The sequence below is a fragment of the Chiloscyllium punctatum genome, chromosome 40, assembly GCF_047496795.1.
Source record: "Chiloscyllium punctatum isolate Juve2018m chromosome 40, sChiPun1.3, whole genome shotgun sequence".
Lineage (NCBI taxonomy): Eukaryota > Metazoa > Chordata > Chondrichthyes > Orectolobiformes > Hemiscylliidae > Chiloscyllium > Chiloscyllium punctatum.
In genome coordinates this window covers 21,530,464-21,551,123 of record NC_092778.1, presented here as the reverse complement: position 1 = coordinate 21,551,123, position 20,660 = coordinate 21,530,464, and the positions used below count along the sequence as shown (strand labels likewise).

The following is a 20,660-nucleotide window of genomic DNA, read 5'->3' as shown; positions in this document are numbered from 1 at the left end:
ACCATGCTAAATTGTCCGTAGTGTTAGGTGAAGGGGTAAATGTAGGAGTATGGGTCTGAGTGGTATACGCTTCGGTGGGTCGGTGTGGACTTGTTGGGCCGAAGGGCCTGTTTCCACACTGTAAGTAATCTAATCTAATCAACCTGCCATTATGGGGCAGTAGCTAGTTTATTAATAGATATGAATTAGGAATTATGAATTTAGAAAGGACAATGTTTGCACGAAGAAAATGATCTTTGAAACTACTTTAAGGAGATTTGATGTTAATCTGTTTAACTGTTTTCCAATTTCAGGCAGTTACTTGAACGATTCAAATGCATTTCCTGTGCCAAATCTACAAGGGTGTCAACAGGCCCGTAAGTGAATGTATTTTAATAAGGATCTTTGATATAGTCTGACACGGGGGGATCAGAAATGGCTGCCACTGGCAGCTGTTTTACAGCACTTGATTGGTTAATGATTTAAAGGGCCAGGCTTTGTATCCAACTGCAATTTTCTCGGAAGCCTGTGATCTTGGGGAGAAATGAAATAATGCAGGTGCTGGAAGCCTGTAGTGAAAACAGAAAGTGCTGGAGAAATTCAGCAGGTCTGGCAGCACCTGCTGTGCGAAGAACAGAGTTAACATGATGACGAGAGTACTCGCTGTTTTTATTTGCAATCTTAAAGAACTAGAATGCTGTTTATCATTGGCCAGGTCGCTTTGCCCTAAGCTTTACGGTATGGGTTCCTTAAATTCAGCAACAGGTCAAATCAGCAGCATTTCCCAACTTGCTGGATACTGATGTATCAGGGAGGTCACGGAGAAGCTCTGAGTCCGGAGAACACTACGTTGCACATACCAGAAATCTGAAACAGAGATCAAAAATACAGGGAAATACTCAGGAAAGTCTGTGGAGTGGAAGTAGGGGTAAGGTTAAAGGTCGATGACCTTTCAGGGTAAAACACACAGAAGGAAGAGGATCTTGATGCCTCTCTCTGTTCAACTCTCAGACATGTGAATCAGTTTTTATTAAATCAACTCTCCCATTCCCCACTGACCACGATCCTAACCACGCTTCTTACCATCCAGTTACCTTCCATAATGGACCACATATTTTCCTTTTTGGAATCAAAATGTCAGTTGGGCGTTCTGTACAGCTAAAATATCCTTTTGCGGTTTTGGGGAAAAGAAAGAAGTAGTGGACATTGTTAGCTGTGCAAGACAGTACCTATCGCTTTTAGAAGCAGTGAGCGGGGATACTTTGGGACAGGTTGGAACCAAGAGTTTCCGAGTTAAGGAGACAACAACGGCTCTTGATTGATTGAGCTGCAGTTTGTTACAAAGTTAAGCTGTACATCCAGAAATAACCCAGGCCTACAAACTGAAAGCATCTTTCACTTCCCCTCATCCTCTCTTTCTGTGGGTTAAAACTGAGGAATGTTAAATGAAATTTAACAAGAAACGTCCACCTGACCAACCAACCCAGTGAGCGTGGATGAGTTAGGCCGAAGGGTTTGTTTCTATGCTGTACGACTCTTGTGACCACCATTTAACAGTCACAGAGTGTCATTGTTGCTTAAATTAAAAGAGACTGAGTAACAATTTAACTCAACCTTTGTGATCTGAACTCTTCAACTTCAGTATTTTGTCCCCTCTCTGTATTTTTTCACCCGTAATAATTGAGTCAAACCATTTCTTTTATTTGTGAATGAGAGTGTGTGTGTGCAGTTATGGTTTTTAAAGGGATGTACTTAAGGAATAGATTAGTAATCCTGTGTCTTATTTGCCATTTATTAAAGTGTGTTGCAATAGATAACATTAATTTCTATTAATGATAGAAGCTTGTATTTGTCCTGAATAACAGGCAGTCAGGCTGTTGGGGGTCATCTTGGTGGTCTCTTTGGGATTTTGTATACTTTGTGACAGTTTGTGGAACTGTGGGGCACTTAACACAGCACTCTTCCCAGTGAAATCATGACAGTTACTTCACCCTAAACATGTTGGTGTTCTTGCCTCTTCACAACAAAGTCAAATATCATGACTATTTTCAAACCACGCAGCGTACTTATTACAATGTACTTACAGCATAACAGGCCTTCCACCCAAAAGCTCTTTGAATCAGTTACTGCTCCGCCAGCCCTCTTTACTTCAACCTATCAACTCATTCTAATCCTCTCTCACTTGTTATTTTATCTAGTTTCACCTTGAATGCATCTGTGCTGCTCATATCAGATATTCTGTGTTGAAGCCACTTCTACTTGCCTTACTGAGGAAGTTTCTAATTAGGCTTATCCAAACATAAAAGTGACCACATCAGTAACAGGTGCAGGCCATTCACCTTCTCTAACCTGCTGTACTGTTCTAGAAAATCATGACTGAACTGACTGTGGCTTCAACTCTACTTTCCTGACTACCCCCAAATTCCTGATGAAGGGCTTTTCCTTGAAACGTCGATTCTCTTGCTCCTCAGATGCTGCCTGACCCACTCTTACACTCTTCTGAGCTTCTGAGATATCTTTTTAAATGTCTGTTACTCTCTCTCCACTGACATCTATCATAACTTCATTTTCTAGTTGACTTTTAGCCAGCTCTGTCACCATGCCCCCAAACCGGTCCTTTGTTAAGTGTAAAGCACCAGTTTTAGATACAGCCTTCTCTCTCTCAAGTTCAAATGTGACATTTATTCATCTTATGGTCACTACTGCCTAAGGATGTCTTCACTGTAAGGCCATTACCATATTGCACATTATCATATACAATATAGACGCTCACTGGTTGACTCCAGGTACATGCTTCTGTACAAAGCTCCCAAAAACATTCCATGAACATGTCATTCCAAGCTTTTATTGCCAATCTGATGCTCCCAGCTTTATGTAGATCAAAATCTCCCTTCTGTATCTTTCTCACAAAGTCACATGATTTCCTCCTGTATACCCTATCCTACAGTGTGGTTACTGTTAGCGGGGGGTGGGGGGGTGGGTGCCACTGTGTACCATTCCCATTGGCAACTTCTTACCTTTCCTGTTTCTCCACTCTACCCAAACAGGTCTCCCTTTTTGATCTCCAGAACCAAGATCATCTCTCTCAATTGTACCAATCACAACCTTTAATTTATAAGAGTGTTGCACCTCCCCCTTTTCCTAGCTTCCTTTCCTTCCTAAATATCATGTACCCTTCCATCTTCAGGTGCATTTTGATGTTATCCTGTAGCTATGTCTCTGTAATGGCTATCACATTATACATATTTATTTCTGTTTGCTATGTTAATTCACCTGTTTTGTTATGAATGCTACATGCTTTCAGGTAAGAGCCTTTAGTTCTCTCTTTTTACTTTTTGTAACCTTTCATGTTGTCATCTAGAATCTCTACAGTGTGGAAACAGGCCCTTCGGCCCAACAAGTCCACACCGACCCTCCAAAGAGTATCCCACCCAGACCCATTCCCCTCCCCTATTACTCTACATTTACCCCTGACTAATGCACACATCCCTGAACACTGTGGACAATTTAGCATGGCCAATTCACCTGACCTGCACATTTTTGGTCTGTGGGAAGAAACCGGAGCACCCGAAGGAAATCCGCGCAGACACGGGGAGAATGTGCAAATTCCACACAGACAAGAGGCCTGAGGTGGGAATGCAGGGCTCTGACGCTGTGAGGCAGCAGTGCTAAGCACTGAGCCACCGTGCCACTCTTTCTTCAGTTTCCATTTAATCTGTGATCATTATTTCCATTATTGCTGCCCTATTCATCTTCTCTAATCAAATAATCACATCTTCCCAAACTTGTACTTTTCCTCCCTCTACTTAGTTTAAGCTCTTTCTATCACACTATTTCCATTGCTCATCAGAATGCTGGTCCCAGCATGCTTCAGATGAAAGCCATCCCATTGGTACAGCTCTCACTTGCCTCAGTAATGGTGCCAGTGTCCCCTCGATCAATACCCATTTCTCCGTACCAATCTTTGAGCCATGTATTTAACATTGCCGTCATATTAACCTGACACCAGTTTGCTTCTGGCTTAGATGCCAGTCCTAAGATGATTACCTTTTTGAGGTTTTGATTTTTAATTAAGCTTCTTCTCATATTCTTCCAATTCTGTGTGGAGTTTGCACATTCTCCCTGTGTCTGCGTGGGTTTCCTCCGGGTGCTCCGGTTTCCTCCCACAGTCCAAAGATGTGCAGGTTAGGTGGATTGACCATGCTATAGTGTCCAGGGATGTGCAGGCTAGCCATGGGAAATGCAGATTACAGGGAAAGGATAGTGGGGTGGGTCAGGGCGGCATACTGTTTGGAGGGTTGGTGTGGACTTGATGGGCTGAATGGCCTGCTTCCACACTGTAGGGATTCTATGACTCTATGAAGTCATTGGCACCTAAGTAGACCGTGATCATTGTAACCTCCCCTAAACCCTGGAACTGGTCAAGCAACACAGATATCTGGACTCTATCTCTCTCTTGCCTACACAGGACTGTGCCAATGCTCATGCTTAATACTGTCCCTACTACCTCTACAATCCAGGTTTACTGTCCACCTACTTGAATGGTTTCCTTTCCCATGGTGCCCTGGGCAGTTTGCTCATCCACTCTGCGATCGACATTTTCATCCAACACCCCGAGCCACATGGACAATTGCAGAGGCTGCTGTTCTTCTCCATGTTGGGTCCCTTTACCTGCTTAACCTGCAGTCACACCCTCCTGTCCCTGAGCAAACCGAAAGACTTGGCATACCTGGAACATGGTCGCTGCATAACCTCCCCTCAGTCTGAGGTGTCACCATGATGCAGCTTGGTGTCCAGCTCGTAACCACTAATCTGACAGTCCTTGAGCTGTAAACAGGAGAAGCCCAGTTAACACTGGCATCCAGGAACACCCACATTCCACCTCCACAACACATCACCTTCCCTACAATCTTTACTGTGTCTTAGTAGTTATACAATTAATTAACTAATTAAGTAAATTAATGTTTCAGCCGCTGCCCCTCCCTGTATAAACTTATACTTTAGTAATTTAATAGACTTTACCACATAAGAATACAAAAATAACAAAATCACTAGTGTCTGACTTTCCTTTTGCTAAGCACTCTTAATTATAAACTGTCACTGATTTAGCCTCTTTCATATACTCTGTCTATATGTTTGAAATTCCTCCATCCTTTTCACTTCTTTATTTTCAAGTAATTTAGAGATATTTTTGAGGTACAGGTTGTTCTGCTTAATGCCTGTTTCATTAATGCGAATTCGCTGTTGCACACTTGCAGAACTGGGGACACTTTCTTTCACACAAAGTTTTAACTCGTGTATTTGTTACATTACAATTCCAGCCCCATTAGTTTAAATGGTGCTGCTATTATGTGATCTTCTTATAACACAGGGTTGCATGGGAATTACCGTGTTATAGCAGAACCGACTATGTTGTACGGTGAAGATGGACACAAAAGATTAGTACTTTTGATATTCCTTTAATTATACATTCCCCAGACACACTGTCTCTTGAGAGGACCAACATTCACTGTACTTCTCCTTTATAAATTCTAGTAAAAATATTATTATATTTCTAGCTAGTCTTCTCTCATATTTTGTTTTCTCTCTGTTTACACTTTAAAAAAAATTAGGGTGCGCGGTGGCTCAGTGGTTAGCACTGCTGCCTCACAGCACCAGGGTCCCAGGTTTGATTCCAGCCTCGGGTGACTGTCTGTGTGGAGTTTGCACGTTCTCCACGTGTCTGCGAGGGTTTCCTCCCACAGTCCAAAGATGTGCAGGTCAGGTGAATTGGCCATGCTAAATTGCCTATCGTGTTCGGTGCATTAGTCAGGGGTAAATGTAGGAGAATGGGTCTGGGTGGGTTACTCTTTGGAGGGTCAGTGTGTGGACTTGTTGGGCCAAATGGCCTGTTTCCACATTGTAGGGAATCTAATCTAAATGACTTTTACTTCCAGCAGCAGCCCCCTTCCCCCATCCTAATCCAGCCCATCCATTCCCCATGGCAACCAACAGTGTAATCATTGCATAGTCACCAATCAATACCCATTAATTCATGTCTTCATATTTATCATTGAAAAGTCAAGTTACGACTAGGCACTGAATAATGACCAGCATGGGAGACTGGTGCAAAATGTGGTTTAACAGAATTGATTTTTAAAAATAAGATATTGTAACATAACATTTTCACACCCGCGGGCATTTACATAACCTCGGTGACCCACAAAGCTTTCATTTTCCATTTCCTATGCTCTGACTATTGATTGATATTCATGCTGGAAAAAAAAGACAGAGTCATACAGCACAAAAAAAAGACCCTTCGGTCCAACCAGTCCTGCCTGCTCCTGGCCCATATCCCTCCAAACCTTTCCTATCCATGTACCTATCCAAATGTCTTTTAGATTTTGTAACTGTAACCACATCCACCACTTCCTCAGGAAATTCATTCCATACATGAACCACCCTCTGTGTAAAAAAATTACCCCATGTCTTTTTTTAAAATCTCTCTGCTCTCACCTTAAAAATATGCCCCTTTGTCTTGCAATCCCCCATCTTAAGGAAAAGATAAATACCATTCACTCTATCTATACCTTTCATTATATTACAAACTTCCAACCTCCTATGCTCCAATGAAGAAAAGTCCCAGCCTATCCAGCCTTTCTTTATAACTCAAGTCTTCCATACCCAGCAACATCCTGGTAAATCTCTCCTGAACCCTCTCCAGCTTAATAATCTTCTTCCTATAACAAATACTATCTTATAGTATCAATCCACAGCACCGGATTCAGTGGCCGTTTTCTTCCAGTTTCTTTCAGTTCTTTGTTGAAGAAAGAAGGTGCACTGGTGCTACCTTTCATTCACTGGCTGAGAATTTGTTCTTTTAATGTCTTTGAAGGTCTCTTCTCTCCTTCAACAGGGAAGGAATTTTGCAGAAAAATGTTGTTTAGAAAGAGATTATTGAGGCGAAGCCAGGTAGCTGTTGCTGGACTTTCAGGTACGCCTCCACACAGGAGAAAGAATGAAAGAGAAAGAGATTTCCAATGCGTGCTCTCTGTAGGCTAGAAACATCTTCGCACTGCTTATGCACAACACCTGGTCACCCAGTCAGGAGTTAATACAATGCTGTGGTCAGGCAGATCCTGTTTCCTGCAGAATCCATTCCCCTTCCCTGTCCACCTGTGCCCTCACTGTTCCAGTGAAAGACAACTTCGTTTATAATGCTCAATGTGCTCCATCAAACATGGTAAAAACAATGACAGCAGATGCTGGAAACCAGAGTCTAGATTAGAGTGGTGCTGGAAAAGCACAGCAGTTCAGGCAGCATCCGAGCAGCAGGAAAATCGACCTTTCGGGCAAAAGCCCTTCATCAGGAATAAAGGCAGAGAGCCTGAAGGGTTGAGAGGAGGGTGGGGGTGGGGAGAAAGTAGCATAGAGTACAATAGGTGAGTGGGGGAGGGGATGAAGGTGATAGGTCAGGGAGGAGAGGGTGGAGTAGATAGGTGGAAAAGGAGATAGGCAGGTAGGACAAGTCATGGGGACAGTGCTGAGCTGGAAGTTTACCAACCTTCACACAAACCAAATCATCCGCCGACAATTCCGCCACCTCCAAACGGACCCCACCACCAGGGATATATTTCCCTCACCACCCCTTTCGGCCTTCCGCAAAGACCGTTCCCTCCGTGACTATCTGGTCAGGTCCACACCCCCCTACAACTCACCCTCCCATCCTGGCACCTTCCCCTGCCACCGCAGGAATTGCAAAACCTGTGCCCACACCTCCTCCCTCACCTCCATCCAAGGCCCTAAAGGAGCCTTCCACATCCATCAAAGTTTTACCTGCACATCCACCAATGTCATTTATTGTAACCGCACCAATCAACCGCCCTGTGGCCCAACATTTCAACTCCCCCTCCCATTCTGCCAAGGACATGGAGGTCCTGGGCCTCCTTCACCGCTGCTCCCTCACCACCAGACGCCTGGAGGAAGAACGCCTCATCTTCCGCCTCTGAACACTTCAACCCCAGGGCATCAATGTGGACTTTAACAGTTTCCTCATTTCCCATTCCCTCACCTCACCCTAGTTCCAAACTTCCAGCTCAGCACTGTCCCCATGACTTGTCCTACCTGCCTATCTTCTTTTCCACCAATCCACTCCACCTTCCCCCCACCCCCGACCTTCATCCCCTCCCCCACTCACCTATTGTACTCTATGCTACTTTCTCCCCACCCCCCACCCTCCTCTCCACCATTCAGGCTCTCTGCCTGTATTCCTGATGAAGGGCTTTTGCCCGAAACGTCGATTTTCCTGCTCCTTGGATGCTGCCTGAACTGCTGTGCTTTTCCAGCGCCACTCTAATCTAGGCTCCATCAAACATGACAGTTAAAACTGCAAACCTCCTCTTTTCACAGTCTCCTTTGTTCAAAGCAGTATGTTCCCAGTTTTTATCCACAGTCCAATATTATATTGGTCTGTACAATATCACCTCCTCCTTGTTTCTTTCTGCAGTGGAATGAGTGAAGCTACATTAAGCCTGGGCACTGGTTGTCCTTAATCATCTCCGATCCTACCTTGCATTTAGGTTCATTGATGGTTTGATTTTGAAATCTCCATCCTTACTTCCAGCTGTCTGTATTGCATTTTCCATCCCTGTCTGTGCTATCTGTGTGACAGTCCTGTAACACCCTGAAGATAGCTGCACTCTGACCTCTTGTAATATCCCTACTATAAATTATCACCATTGGTTGTCAGACCGTTAGCAGTTCAGGTGCTGCATTCTAAAATTCCTTCCCTAAACCTTGGGCAGCACGTTGGCTCAGAGTAGTTGGGATGTGGGTTCGATTCCAGCCTTGGGTGATTTTCTCCCCGTTTCTGTGTGGTGCTCAGGTTTCCGTAGACCGAAGATGTGTACGTTAGGTAAATTGGCCGCGCTAAATTGCCCATAGTCAGGCGAATGGGTCTGGGTGGGATATTCTTCGGAGGGTCAGTGTGGATCTGTTGCGCCAAATGGCCAGTTCCCACACTAGGGATTCGAAATCTCGCTGCTCTTTATCTTTCTTTCCACTTTAGATTACTTACAGTGTGGAAACAGGCCCTCCAGGTCCACACCGACCCGCCGAAGCACAACCCACCAGACCCTACATCTACCCCTTACCTAACACTACGGGCAATTTAGCATGGCCAATTCACCTGACCCGCACATTTTCAGACTGTGGGAGGAAACCGGAGCACCCGTAGGAAACCCATACAGACACGGGGAGAATGTGCAAACTCCACACAGTCAGTCGCCTGAGGCGGGAATTGAACCTGGGTCTCTGGCGCTGTGAGGCAGCAGTGCTAACCACTGTGCCATCATGCCGCCTACTTAAGCAGTTTGCCTTAATGTATGCCTTTAGTGGACAAACAGAGCTTCAGGGAGTTAAGGAGGAAACTCTAGCCCTGAGCCACAGAAAGTGATTTCAGTTAAAGTGACCTAAATCTCGATTGAATAGGTCATATAAAGGAGAAAGCTCTGCTGCTTAAAATCTACCTCCTTGAACAAACTTTAGGTCAGTGGGCCTAATATCTCCTTGTGTGGCTCAGTGTCAAAGTTTGCTTCTGAGAAGTGGGTTGAGAGAACGTATTACTTTAAGGGCACAGCATGACGTCCTGATTCCATTCCTAATTTCTCTCTAATACAATCACCTTAATTCCTCAAGTGGAATCTGTTTTAATGTCGAACCCTCAGCCTGTTGATTCTTCAGTTTACCTTCCAACAATCATACCCTGGTCTAAGCATTCATTATAACAGCACAACGTACCAACGTATGTATACCTGTCGGTTTAAAGGTATTTGGTGAATTGCTTCCTCCAACAAAAAGCTTAATCTCCTCCTTGGGTAGCACTGTCATAGACTAACTGTGCAACTAAAACATTTGCCGTTGTGTAATGGGCAATAACTTAATTGTCTCAAATAAAATGTACACCTCATTTCATCAGAACTTACTTCTTTATCTTTTACTGTTAGCTATGAACTGCCAAAATAAGTGATCTAATCTGCATATATACTTCCTGTTATAACCTCAGGACATTTAAAAGCGTTTTACAGTGAATTGAATCCAAGAGTTGCAGTGAGCTATTGAAATGTAGCAAATGAAATACACTTGATAAACTTTAAGATGGTGTTATATTTCTAACGAGCTAAACCTTTCCTTTCTGAAATTGTTGCCCTGCAGACAGCTCATCACAATCGCTGCCTCAGCCCTTCATCCAAGAGCCCGGCCCACTACAGCACCCGAGTTAGATTCTTCAAAACAGCAGAGAGGGTAAGAGCAGATAATGCAGTCTCCACGACAGGAGCTGAGTTTGTATTGTGTTCTGTTGGCTTTTACTCAAAGACACCTTGAATATTGTCTTCTTTTTCTTTGTTTATTCATTTTACGGGATATGGGCATTGCTGGCTGGCCCAGCATTTATTGCCTTGTCCCCAGTTGCCCTTGAGAAGGTGGGGCTGAACTGCCTTCTTGAACTGCTGCAGTTCACCTGCTGTGGGTTGACCCAAAATACCCTTCAGGAGGGAGTTCCAGGATTTTGACCCGGCGACAGTGAAGGAACGGTGATATGTTTCCAAGTCTGGATGGTCAGTGTCTTGGAGGGGAACTTACAGGGGGTAGTGTTTCCATGTACTTTTTTTTTAGATGCAAGTGGTCGTGGATTTAGAAGGTGCTGTCTGATGATCTTTGGTAACTTTCTACAGTGCATCTTGTAGATGGTACACACTGCTGCTACTGAGTGTCGGTGGTGAAGGGAGTGAATGCTTGTAGATGTAGTGCCAATTAAGTGGGGGACTGCTTTGTCCTGGATGGTGTCGAGCTTCTTGAGTGTTGTTGGAACTGCACCCATCCAGGCAAGTGGGGAGTATTCCCTCACACTCCTGACTCGTGCCTTGGAGATGGTGGACAGGTTTTGGGGGAGGGAGGTGTGGGCCAGGCATCTCCACTCCGGAGTTAAAGTAGGAACATCTTGGAATGGTGTGACGTCAGCCGTGGGACGTGAAGAGTTTGCTTGAGAGATTGACTGCCTTTTGGGCGTTCATTTTGTGTGCGAGTGAGTCTGATGGCGACGGAAGCAGCCAATCACGTGTAGCTGGCAGAGGGAAGCTGTTGTCTCTGCCAGCAGCACCTTCCAGGATGGAACATTCTGGTACCATACATAAGGCCACTGCCCCTTGGCTTCCCTTGTGATGTCTGCAGTCTTCCCACTTCACACCCTCTTGACCGAGCACACTGCCCCAAACCGTTTGGACCCGTTAGGAGCTCCTGTTCCCCTCGAATGGGTGAGAAGGTAGCTCTGCGCTCAAACCCACGCTACCTGGGCCAATGCTGCACAGGAGCTGTCTAGTGGGCACTGCTGGAGAATGAACAATCTCATACTCTCCACAAGGGCACCTTCTCACTGCAGCCTCATCGGACCATCCTTAGTCTGTCTAGCTCTGCCCCTGTGCAGTCCTCAGCGTATCCCAGGCGTGATGTTCCCTGAAGCGCTCACACTCTCAATTTCATGCTGCCAATCTGCGAACACTTCCTGGACACTGCAATTATTCACTCATCGAGTGGGTTGTGATTGCCCCCTGGTGGTGTCCTGCATGCTAATCAAGTCCTCACACACAATCCCTCCTGCTGTCTCAGTGCTCAATACAAAAGAGGCAAAAGCACACATCGATGAGGGGGTGAGACGGACACGCACTCCAGGAGCTTCATCTCCGGGCATTCCAGAGGTATCCTACCCCTCCGGCTCCCCTCTGCCAATGACAGTACCCACAGCGGCTCACACTGGGTTAGGGTACGCTTCCATGTGGTCAGGGGGCTCTCAACAGTCCAACTCCCTCAATGCCCTGAGCCCAAAAAACACAACCTGGTAGAGACTGGTACGCAGGCAGTGCCAGCTCCTGCTGCTGTTGGAGTTGCCCACCTCAGAGGTCTCTTTTGAGAAGCAAGATGCCCAAAGCCATGGCAGGCCTGACCAGTGCAATCTCGGTGGATCCTGCACGATTCTCTCAGACATCTCCAGCTTTACCCAGAGAGAACCCATCACCTCGCAGTGTTCCCTGACCACCGAGTGGGAAGCTACCATGTGGCGAAGGATGCAGTAAGAGGGTACCTCACCCTGGGAACTGGGACCATTCCAGTGCACCTTCCCAGAGGCAATGGTTAGCTTACCTGCTGAAAGCTTAAAGCTGAGTCTTTCTAAGGTGGTCTTGATGTGATGGTGCTGCCAGCCACCACAATCCAACCCAAGCCCCTGCTCTTGCCATTCTTCCCGAAGTGTGGCGGGGATGTCCAGTTGATGTTCCTGGTCAATGTTAATCCCCAGGATGTGGAGGACTCAGTGATGGTAACACCATTGAATGTCAGGGGATGGTGGGGAGATTGTCTCTTACTGGAGATGGTCAGAGCCTGGCATTTGTGTGGCGCGAATGTTACTTCTCAGCCCAAGCCTGGATATTGTCCAGATCTTGTTGCATTTGAACATGGGCTGCTGAATGATGCTGAATATTGTGTAACTGTTGGTGAACATCCCCCACCTTCTGACCTTATGATGGTGGGATCGTCAGTGATAAGGCAATTTATTGCACATTTCTGTATTTATATTATTCGAAGCCCAACTAGTGATTCCTGAATAATAATTTTTTTTAAAAACCATCTCCTGGAGGCAGTGAGTAGTAACGATAAATAATTCATATTGAAGGCATAAAGTTTTCATTTGTTTTTTTTTTCATTTAGTATTTGGAGACTTCCTCAAACATTACCATGACCAGCATGGAAAGCACAAAGACTGCCAAACTGGTTTAATTAATGGGTATGATTTAGTGATGAAGGGCATGCCTTGTAGTTGCTGCAGAATATGTATTATCAAGATACCTCGAACTTTGAGAAATCTGTCCAGTTTGAACGTGGTTCCACATCTAAGAGAATCCAGCCTGTCGATCTGTACTGGCATTTACACTGCGTTGTCAGTAATGTACTCATTATCTTGCTGAGTAAGGCGACGAAAGGTTCTTGATGATTTTTACAGGAATGCAGAGTTGAAATTGAACACAATTCAGCCACGGTAGTATTGAGTGGCGTTGCAGGTTTGAAGGGCTGAATGGCTTGTCCTTAAAACAAAATTTCCTCCGTGTGGACATAGAGGTGGGTTAATAAGCAAAAAAGTTGACTCGATTGGGTGTCTCAGAGGCAGCTCTGCAAGTGGTGGTGCAATGACTAAACAGATACATGGCAATATCGATATCCAGTCCAAGTAAAGTAGAGAATCAGCTCCCAGCGCAGGAATCTCAGGAGCAAAATGCTGCAGATTCTGGAATTCTGACTGATAAGCAGAAACTGCTGGAAATTCTCAGCAGGGTTGGCAGCTCCTGTGGAGACAGAAACAGAGTTAATGTATTGAGTTGACCTGGGTTTGATTCCAGCCTCGGGTGACTGTCCACGTGGAGTTTGCACGTTCTCCCTGTGTCTGCATGGGTTTCTGCTGGATGCTCTGGTTTCCTCCCACAATCCAAGGATGTGCAGGTTAATTGGGTTGGCCATGCTTAATTGCCCCACAGCGTCCAGGGATGTGTAGGTTAGGTGCTTTAGCCACGTGAAATGGAGGGTGACAGGGAAAGGGTAGGGGGATGGGTGTGCGTGGGATGCTGTTCGGAGGCTCGGTATGGGCTTGTCTAGCCAAATGGCCTGTTTCCACACTGTAAAGGGCTCATGCCCGAAACGTCGATTCTCCTGCTCCTGCCTGACCTGCTGCGCTTTTCCAGCAACACATTTTCAGCTCTGATCTCCAGCATCTGCAGTCCTCACTTTCTCCTATATAAAAATGCTCTGTCAATTCTGCAAAATGACACCTTTCTGGAGCGAAACATTCATTGCTTAACATGCCGTTTGCTTTAGTGAGAGATTCTGCATCTTCGTGAGGGGAACTTTCATCTCATGGAGGGAGGCAGCCTCGGCATTGAAGAAAGCAATTCACCTCAACAGCAAATACAGATGAGCAGCAAACACTAGCTATGCCCATTACCTATGAAGAAACGTTTTAGCAAATGAACCATAGGCTGAGCCCTATTAGGGGGCTGTGAGTGCCTGTGCCCTGGAAGTAATCTTTTTAAGTTGATGCAGTTACAAAAAAAAAACTCGACAGAGTGGATTGTCTGCATCTCGAATGTTGATATTTTCACGATATCCTGTTGAACATGCTGCATAACTAATTGCTGACTATCTCTGTAGGGCTCCGTATAACGAATATTATGAAAGCCAAGTTGCCCGGAATGCAAACCGACCCTGTGGAGGTGTTCATACTGTCACCGGCCCAGTCGGCAGGAGGAACAACCGAAATCTGAATCTTCAAACAGTTTATCAGTATGGCGACCCCAATCCAATGTACCGACGGGTAAATAACACTACTTCCACTTTGCTTTCCGCAAACAGATTTAAGACACAGTGCCCTGATTTTATAACATAATCATGTATTTTTTTTAATATAATTGTTCCTGACAGTACTGCGTTGACTTTATTTAAAATTTTGCCTGACTAATGTTGACCAAAACCATGACGTGATTTGCCCCATTGTAGAAGAGATGACCAAACGTCTCCCACATTTTCACAGAATCCCTACAGTATGGAAGCAAGCCATTCAGTCCATTGAATTCACACCAACCCTTTGAAGAGCATTCCCCCTCGGGCCCAACCCCATCCCTGTAACCCTGCATTTCCCATGGCGATCCTAACTAGCTGGCACATCCCTGGACGCTGTGGTTAATTGAGCATGGCCAATCCACCTAACCTGCTCGTCATTGGACTGTGGGAGGAAACTGGGGCACCCAGAGGAAACCTACCCAGACACGGGGAGAATGTGCAAACTCCACACAGACCCTGGGTCCCTGGCGCTGTGAGGTAGCAGTGCTAACCACTGTACAATCCCTTTGCTCACAGTGTTTTCTAATTTCATGTTGAATGATCCATCTGCAATTCTTTGACCAAGAGTCACCGGCCACCAGAAATAGTTTATCTTCACTGACAGCTTCACCTTAATATCTTGGAAATTTTAATCGTATCGTATCTTAAATTAGCTAACTGCAGGAACTGTGTTGTGTAATCTCACTTTGTAGCACGTACCATTCTGCGAAATGTATACTGCACAAACTCTAAAGCCATTAAGAATTTCCAAAGGACTGCTCCTTGGTTGTGGTATAGCCCAGGCTTTCTGCAGATGATGCTTCTGGGGCTATAGGTGTTGTGTTCCTCAAAACGTAACGGCACAGTGGTTAGCACTGCTGCCTCACAGCGCCAGAGACCCGGGTTCAATTCCTGCCTCAGGCGACTGACTGTGTGGAGTTTGCACATTCTCCCCGTGTCTGCGTGGGTTTCCTCCGGGTGCTCCAGTTTCCTCCCACAGTCCAAAAAGGTGCAGGTTAGGTGAATTGGCCATGCTGAATTGCACGTAGTGTTAGGTGCAGAGGTAATGAGTCTGGGTGGGTGCCCTTCGGCGGGTCGGTGTGGACTTGTTGGGCCGAAGGGCCTGTTTCCACAATCTAAGTGAAGGCCACCAATCCAAGATAAATCAATAAAAGACTGCCTAATTCAAAAACAAAATCAGTGCAGAAAGGACCCGGGAGGTCAGTCAGCGTCTGCAGAGGTAGAGAGAAACAGAGCATGTGCCTCTCACCCCTGCATGGCCCCTGTTCACAGAGAAGCAGAATAATAACAACAACTACTTACCCTGCTGCTGCCTCTCCTCTCCAGAGTAGGCCTCACCCAAGCTGCTGCTGGTCTCTGATGACCTGGCACACCAAGAATTGGACTTTCTGATCGGCTGACACTCCTGCCTCTTAACGAGCTGGGAAGAGTGTGATCCCGTGATGTCTCGCCAGTTGAGGGAGATAAGTTAGTTATCCCCACACTTGGAGAAAATGTTGGTAAATCTCAGCCCTTTGGTCATCCTTTCTGCTGGTCACTGAAATCATAGAATCCCTACAGTGTGGAAGCTGGCCATTCGACCCATTGAGTCCACACCAATCCTCCAAAGAACATCCAATCCAGGCCCACTCTACCTCTGTAATTTCCCATGGCTGACCCACCTAATCTCCCCATCCCTGAACACTACAGGGCAGTTTAGCACAGAAACTCTACCCTAACCTGCACATCTTTGGACTGTTAGAGGGAACTAGAGCCCCCCAGAGGTAACCCACGCAGACACTGGGAGAAAGTGCAAACTCCACACGGACAGTCACCCGAGCGCGGAATCGAACCCAGGCCCCTGGCGCTGTGAGGTAGCAGTGCTAACCACTGAGCCTTTAATGCTATCTCTGGGGACCATAACACTCTTACACGTCTCTTCATGAAGAACAGCTCTACGTGGCTGATTTTCCATCTACACGTAAAATTAGTCTGTATTTGAGGGCTCACATTACCCAATGACACTTTACGATAAAACAAAAGAAGGGGCATGAATAGAGTGAATGGATGAGGTCTTTTCCCCAGCGCAGGGGAGTCCAGAACTAGAGGGCACAGATTTAAGGTCAGAGGGGAAAGATTTAAAAGGGAGAGTGATCCATGTGTGGAATGAGCTGCCAGAGGAAATGGTGGAGGCTGGTACAATTGCAGCATTTAGAAGGTATCTGAATGGGTATATGAATAGGAAGGGTTTAGAGGGATATGGGCCAAGTGCTGGCAAATGGGACTAGAATAGGTTGGGATAGCTGGTCGGCACGGAGGAGTTGGACGAGAGGGTCTGTTTCCCGTGTTGTACATCTGTATGACTTGCAGATGCTGGAAATCAGAAACAAAAACAGAAATTGCTGGAAAAACTCAGCGAGTCTGGCACCATCTGTGCAGAGAAATCAAAGTTAATGTTCTTCAGAACAGCTCTGAGGAAGGGTCACTGCACCTGAAACATTAACTCTGATTTCTCTCTACAGATGCTGCCAGACCTGCTGAGCTTTTGCAGCAATTTGTGTTTCTGTTGTTAATGACTCTTTTCTGTGGTGTTTGCCTTCTCCCTACCTTTGTAGTTGCTGGTGGCCTCTCTTTCACGTATTGACACCCCCCCCCTCCCCCCCCCCAACCGCCTCCCCCAGCCAATGTAGGCTAGAGTTAATGAGGTGCAAGATTGTGCTCAGAGATTCGCTCGGAATAATGCAGGTTTTTCCTCACCCAGGAGAAAGTGAGGACTGCAGATGCTGGAGATCAGAGCTAAAAATGTGTTGCTGGAAAAGCGCAGCAGGTCAGGCAGCATCCAAGGAGCAGGAGAATCGAAATTTCGGGCATGAACCTTTCTTCTGAAGAAGGGCTCATGCCCGAAACGTCGATTCTCCTGCTCCTTGGATGCTGCCTGACCTGCTGCGCTTTTCCAGCAACACATTTTCAGCTTTTCCTCACCCAGTCAGTAACAAGAAAAGGGGATTGATACGTGGAAATGAAGGTCAAGCCTGCATTTTAAGAAATAAAGTCTGTGTGGCAGAAATGCAGACTTTTTCAGTCTTGTGCGGTTAGTTTAACTGTTCCTGCATTGTTAAAAAATCACACAACACCAGGTTATAGTCCGACAGGTTTACTTGGAAGCACTAGCTTTCAGAGCACTGCTTCATCAGGTGGTTGTGGAGAATAAGACCATAAGATGCAGACTTTATAGCAAAAGATTGCAGTGTAATGAAACTGAAATGATATATTGAACACACTTAGATTGCTGTTAAGTCTTTAATCTTTTTGAATGGGTTGCAGATTTTGGTTCATTAATATGAACAAAGAACAAAGAAAATTACGGCACAGGAACAGGCCCTTCGGCCCTCCAAGCCTGTGCCGATCCAGATCCTCTATCTAAACCTGCCGCCTATTTTCTAAGGATCTGTATCCCTTTGCTCCCTGCCCATTCATGTATCTGTCTAGACACATCTTAAATGATGCTATCGTACCTGAGCCTACCACCTAAACTGGCAACCACCAGGCACCCACCACCCCCTGCGTAAAGAGCTTTCCACACATATCTCCCTTAAACTTTTCCCCTCTCACTTTGAACTCATGACCCCTAGTAATTGAGTCCCCCACTCTGCAGAAAAGTCTTCTTGCTATCCACCCTGTCTATACCTCTCATGATTTTGTAGACCTCAATCAGGTCCCCCTCAACGTCCGTCTTTCTAATGAAAATAATCCTAATCTACTCAACCTCTCCTCATAGTTAGCGCCTTCCATACCAGGCAACATCCTCGTAAACCTTCTCTGCACCCTCTCCAAAGCATCCACATCCTTTTGGTAGTGTGGCGACCAGAACTGTACACAGTATTCCAAATGTGGCTGAACCAAAGTCCTATACAACTGTAACCTGACCTGCCAACTCCTGTACTCAATACCCCGTCCAATGAAGGAAAGCATGCCGAATGCCTTCTTGATCACTCTGTTGACCTGCATTGCTACCTTCAGGGAACAATGGACCTGAACCCCCGGATCTCTCTGTATATGATTTTTTCCCAGGACTTTTTCATTTACTATATAATTCGCTCTTGAATTGGATCTTCCAAAATGCATCACCTCGCATTTGTCTGGATTGAACCCCCTCTGCCATTTCTCTCCATAACTCTCCAATCTATCTATATTCTGCTGTATTCTCTTCACTATCTGCCTCTCAACCAATCTTAGTGTCATCAGCAAACTTGCTAATGAGGCAACCTACACCTCCCTCCAGATCATTTATGTATATTACAAACAACAGTGGTCCCAGCAGGGATCCCTGTGGGTCACCACTGGTCACAGGTCTCCATTTTGAGAAACTCCCTTCCACTACTACTCTCTGCCTCCTGCTGCCCAGACAGTTCCCTAACCATCTAGCTAGTACACCCTTTACTTTCTCCATCAGCCTACCATGGGCAACCTTATCAAATGCCTTACTGAAGTCCATGTATATGACATCTATAGCCATTCCATCACCAATCAACTTTGTCACCGCCTCAAGGAATTCTCCTAAGTTGGTAAGCTGATCAGCTCATTTTCTTCTAAATGGGTATATCCTATTCCTCAGTATTTTCTTCAGCAGCTTCCCTACCACCGATGTCAGGCTCATCGGCCTCTAATTACCTGCATTATCCTTGCTACCCTTTTTAAACAAGGGGACAATAATAGCAATTCTCCAGTTCTCCAGGACCTCACCCATGTTCAAGAATGCTGCAAAGATATCTGTTAGGGGGGGCCCCTGTTATTTCCTCCCTAGCCTCCCTCAGTAACCTGGGATTGATCCCATCCAGACCTGGGGACTTGTCCACCTCAATGCCTTTTAGAATACCCAGCACTTCCTCCCTCCTTATACCGACTTGTCCTGGAGTAATCAAACATCTATTCCTAACCTCAACATCCGTCATGTCCCTCCCCTCTGTGAATACCGATGCAAAATACTCATTAAGAAGCTCACCCATTATCTCTGACTCCATGTATTTCTTTCCTCCTTTGTCCTTGAGTGGTCCAACCCTTTCTCTAGTTACCCTCTTGCGCCATGTATATGAATAAAAGGCTTTGGGATTTTCCTTAACCCTGCTCACTAAGGATATCTCATGACCCTCTTTTCGCCCTCTTAATTCCTCATTTCAGATTGATCCCACATTCCCGATATTCTTCCAAAAGTTTCATCTGTCTTCATCGCCTGGACCTTATGCATGCTTCCTTTTTCCTCTTAGCTAGTCTCACAATTTCACCTGTCATCCATTATTCCCTAATCTTGCCATTTCCATCCCTCATTTTCACAGGGACATATCTCTTCTGCACTCTAATCAACCTCTCTTTGAAAGCCTCCCACATATTTAATGTGGATTTACCTTCAAACAGCAGCTCTCAGTCCACATGCCCCAGCTCCTGCCGAAATTTGGTATGATTGGCCTTTCCCCAATTTAGTTCACTTTCTTTAGGACCACTCTCATCTTTGTCCATGAGTATTCTAAAACTTATGGAATTGTGATCATTATTCCTAAAGTAATCACCTACTGAAACTTCAACCACCTGGCTGGGCTCATTCCCCAATACCAGGTCCAATATGGCCCCTTTCCAAGTTGGATTATTTGTATACTGCTCTAGAAAACCCGCATGGATGCTCCTTACAAATTCTGCTCCATCTAGACCCCTAACGTTAAGCGAAGGGAAGGATGAAGGGCTTTTGCCCGAAACGTCGATTCTCCTGCTCCTAGGGTGCTGCCTGACCTGCTGTGCTTTTCCAGCGCCACACTCTCAACTGGGATATTTAGTTGCCAATCATGCCTTTCCCTCAACCAAGCTTCAGGGACTAATCCAAGCCCTAAGTTCATCTGCCTTACCTACTATACTTTGCACATTAAAACAAATGCATCTCAGACCACCAGTCTCTCTGCGTTCATCATCTGCTCCCTGCCTAGTCTTCCCCTTAGTCACCCTTCATTATCTAGTTCCTTACAGGTTTTAGTTACTGCCTCCTTACTGTCCACTAACCTCCTCACTTGGTTCCCATCCCCCTGCCACATTAGTTTAAACCCTCCCCAACAGCATTAGCAAAAACCCCCCCTCGGACATTGGTTCTCATCTGGCCCAGGTGTAGACCACCCAATTTGTAATAGTCCCACCTCCCCCAGAACTGGTCCCAAAGTCCCAAATATCTGACCCTGTCCCTCCTGCACCATCTCTCAAGCCATGCATGTCTCCTACCTATTCTATCATTCCTACTCTGGCTA

General features: G+C 45.7%; 1 protein-coding gene across 1 annotated transcript in view; it reads left to right on the top strand.

The window, feature by feature from the left end:
* The window catches only part of LOC140464790 (uncharacterized), a 106,317-nt gene that overhangs the window by 57,672 nt on the left and 27,985 nt on the right, over nucleotides 1-20,660 (top strand). The window contains exons 12-14 of the mRNA XM_072560278.1: nucleotides 294-356; nucleotides 10,171-10,260; nucleotides 14,209-14,371. Of these exons, the coding sequence (XP_072416379.1) occupies nucleotides 294-356; nucleotides 10,171-10,260; nucleotides 14,209-14,371 (316 nt within the window). The remainder of the gene's footprint in view (nucleotides 1-293; nucleotides 357-10,170; nucleotides 10,261-14,208; nucleotides 14,372-20,660) is intronic.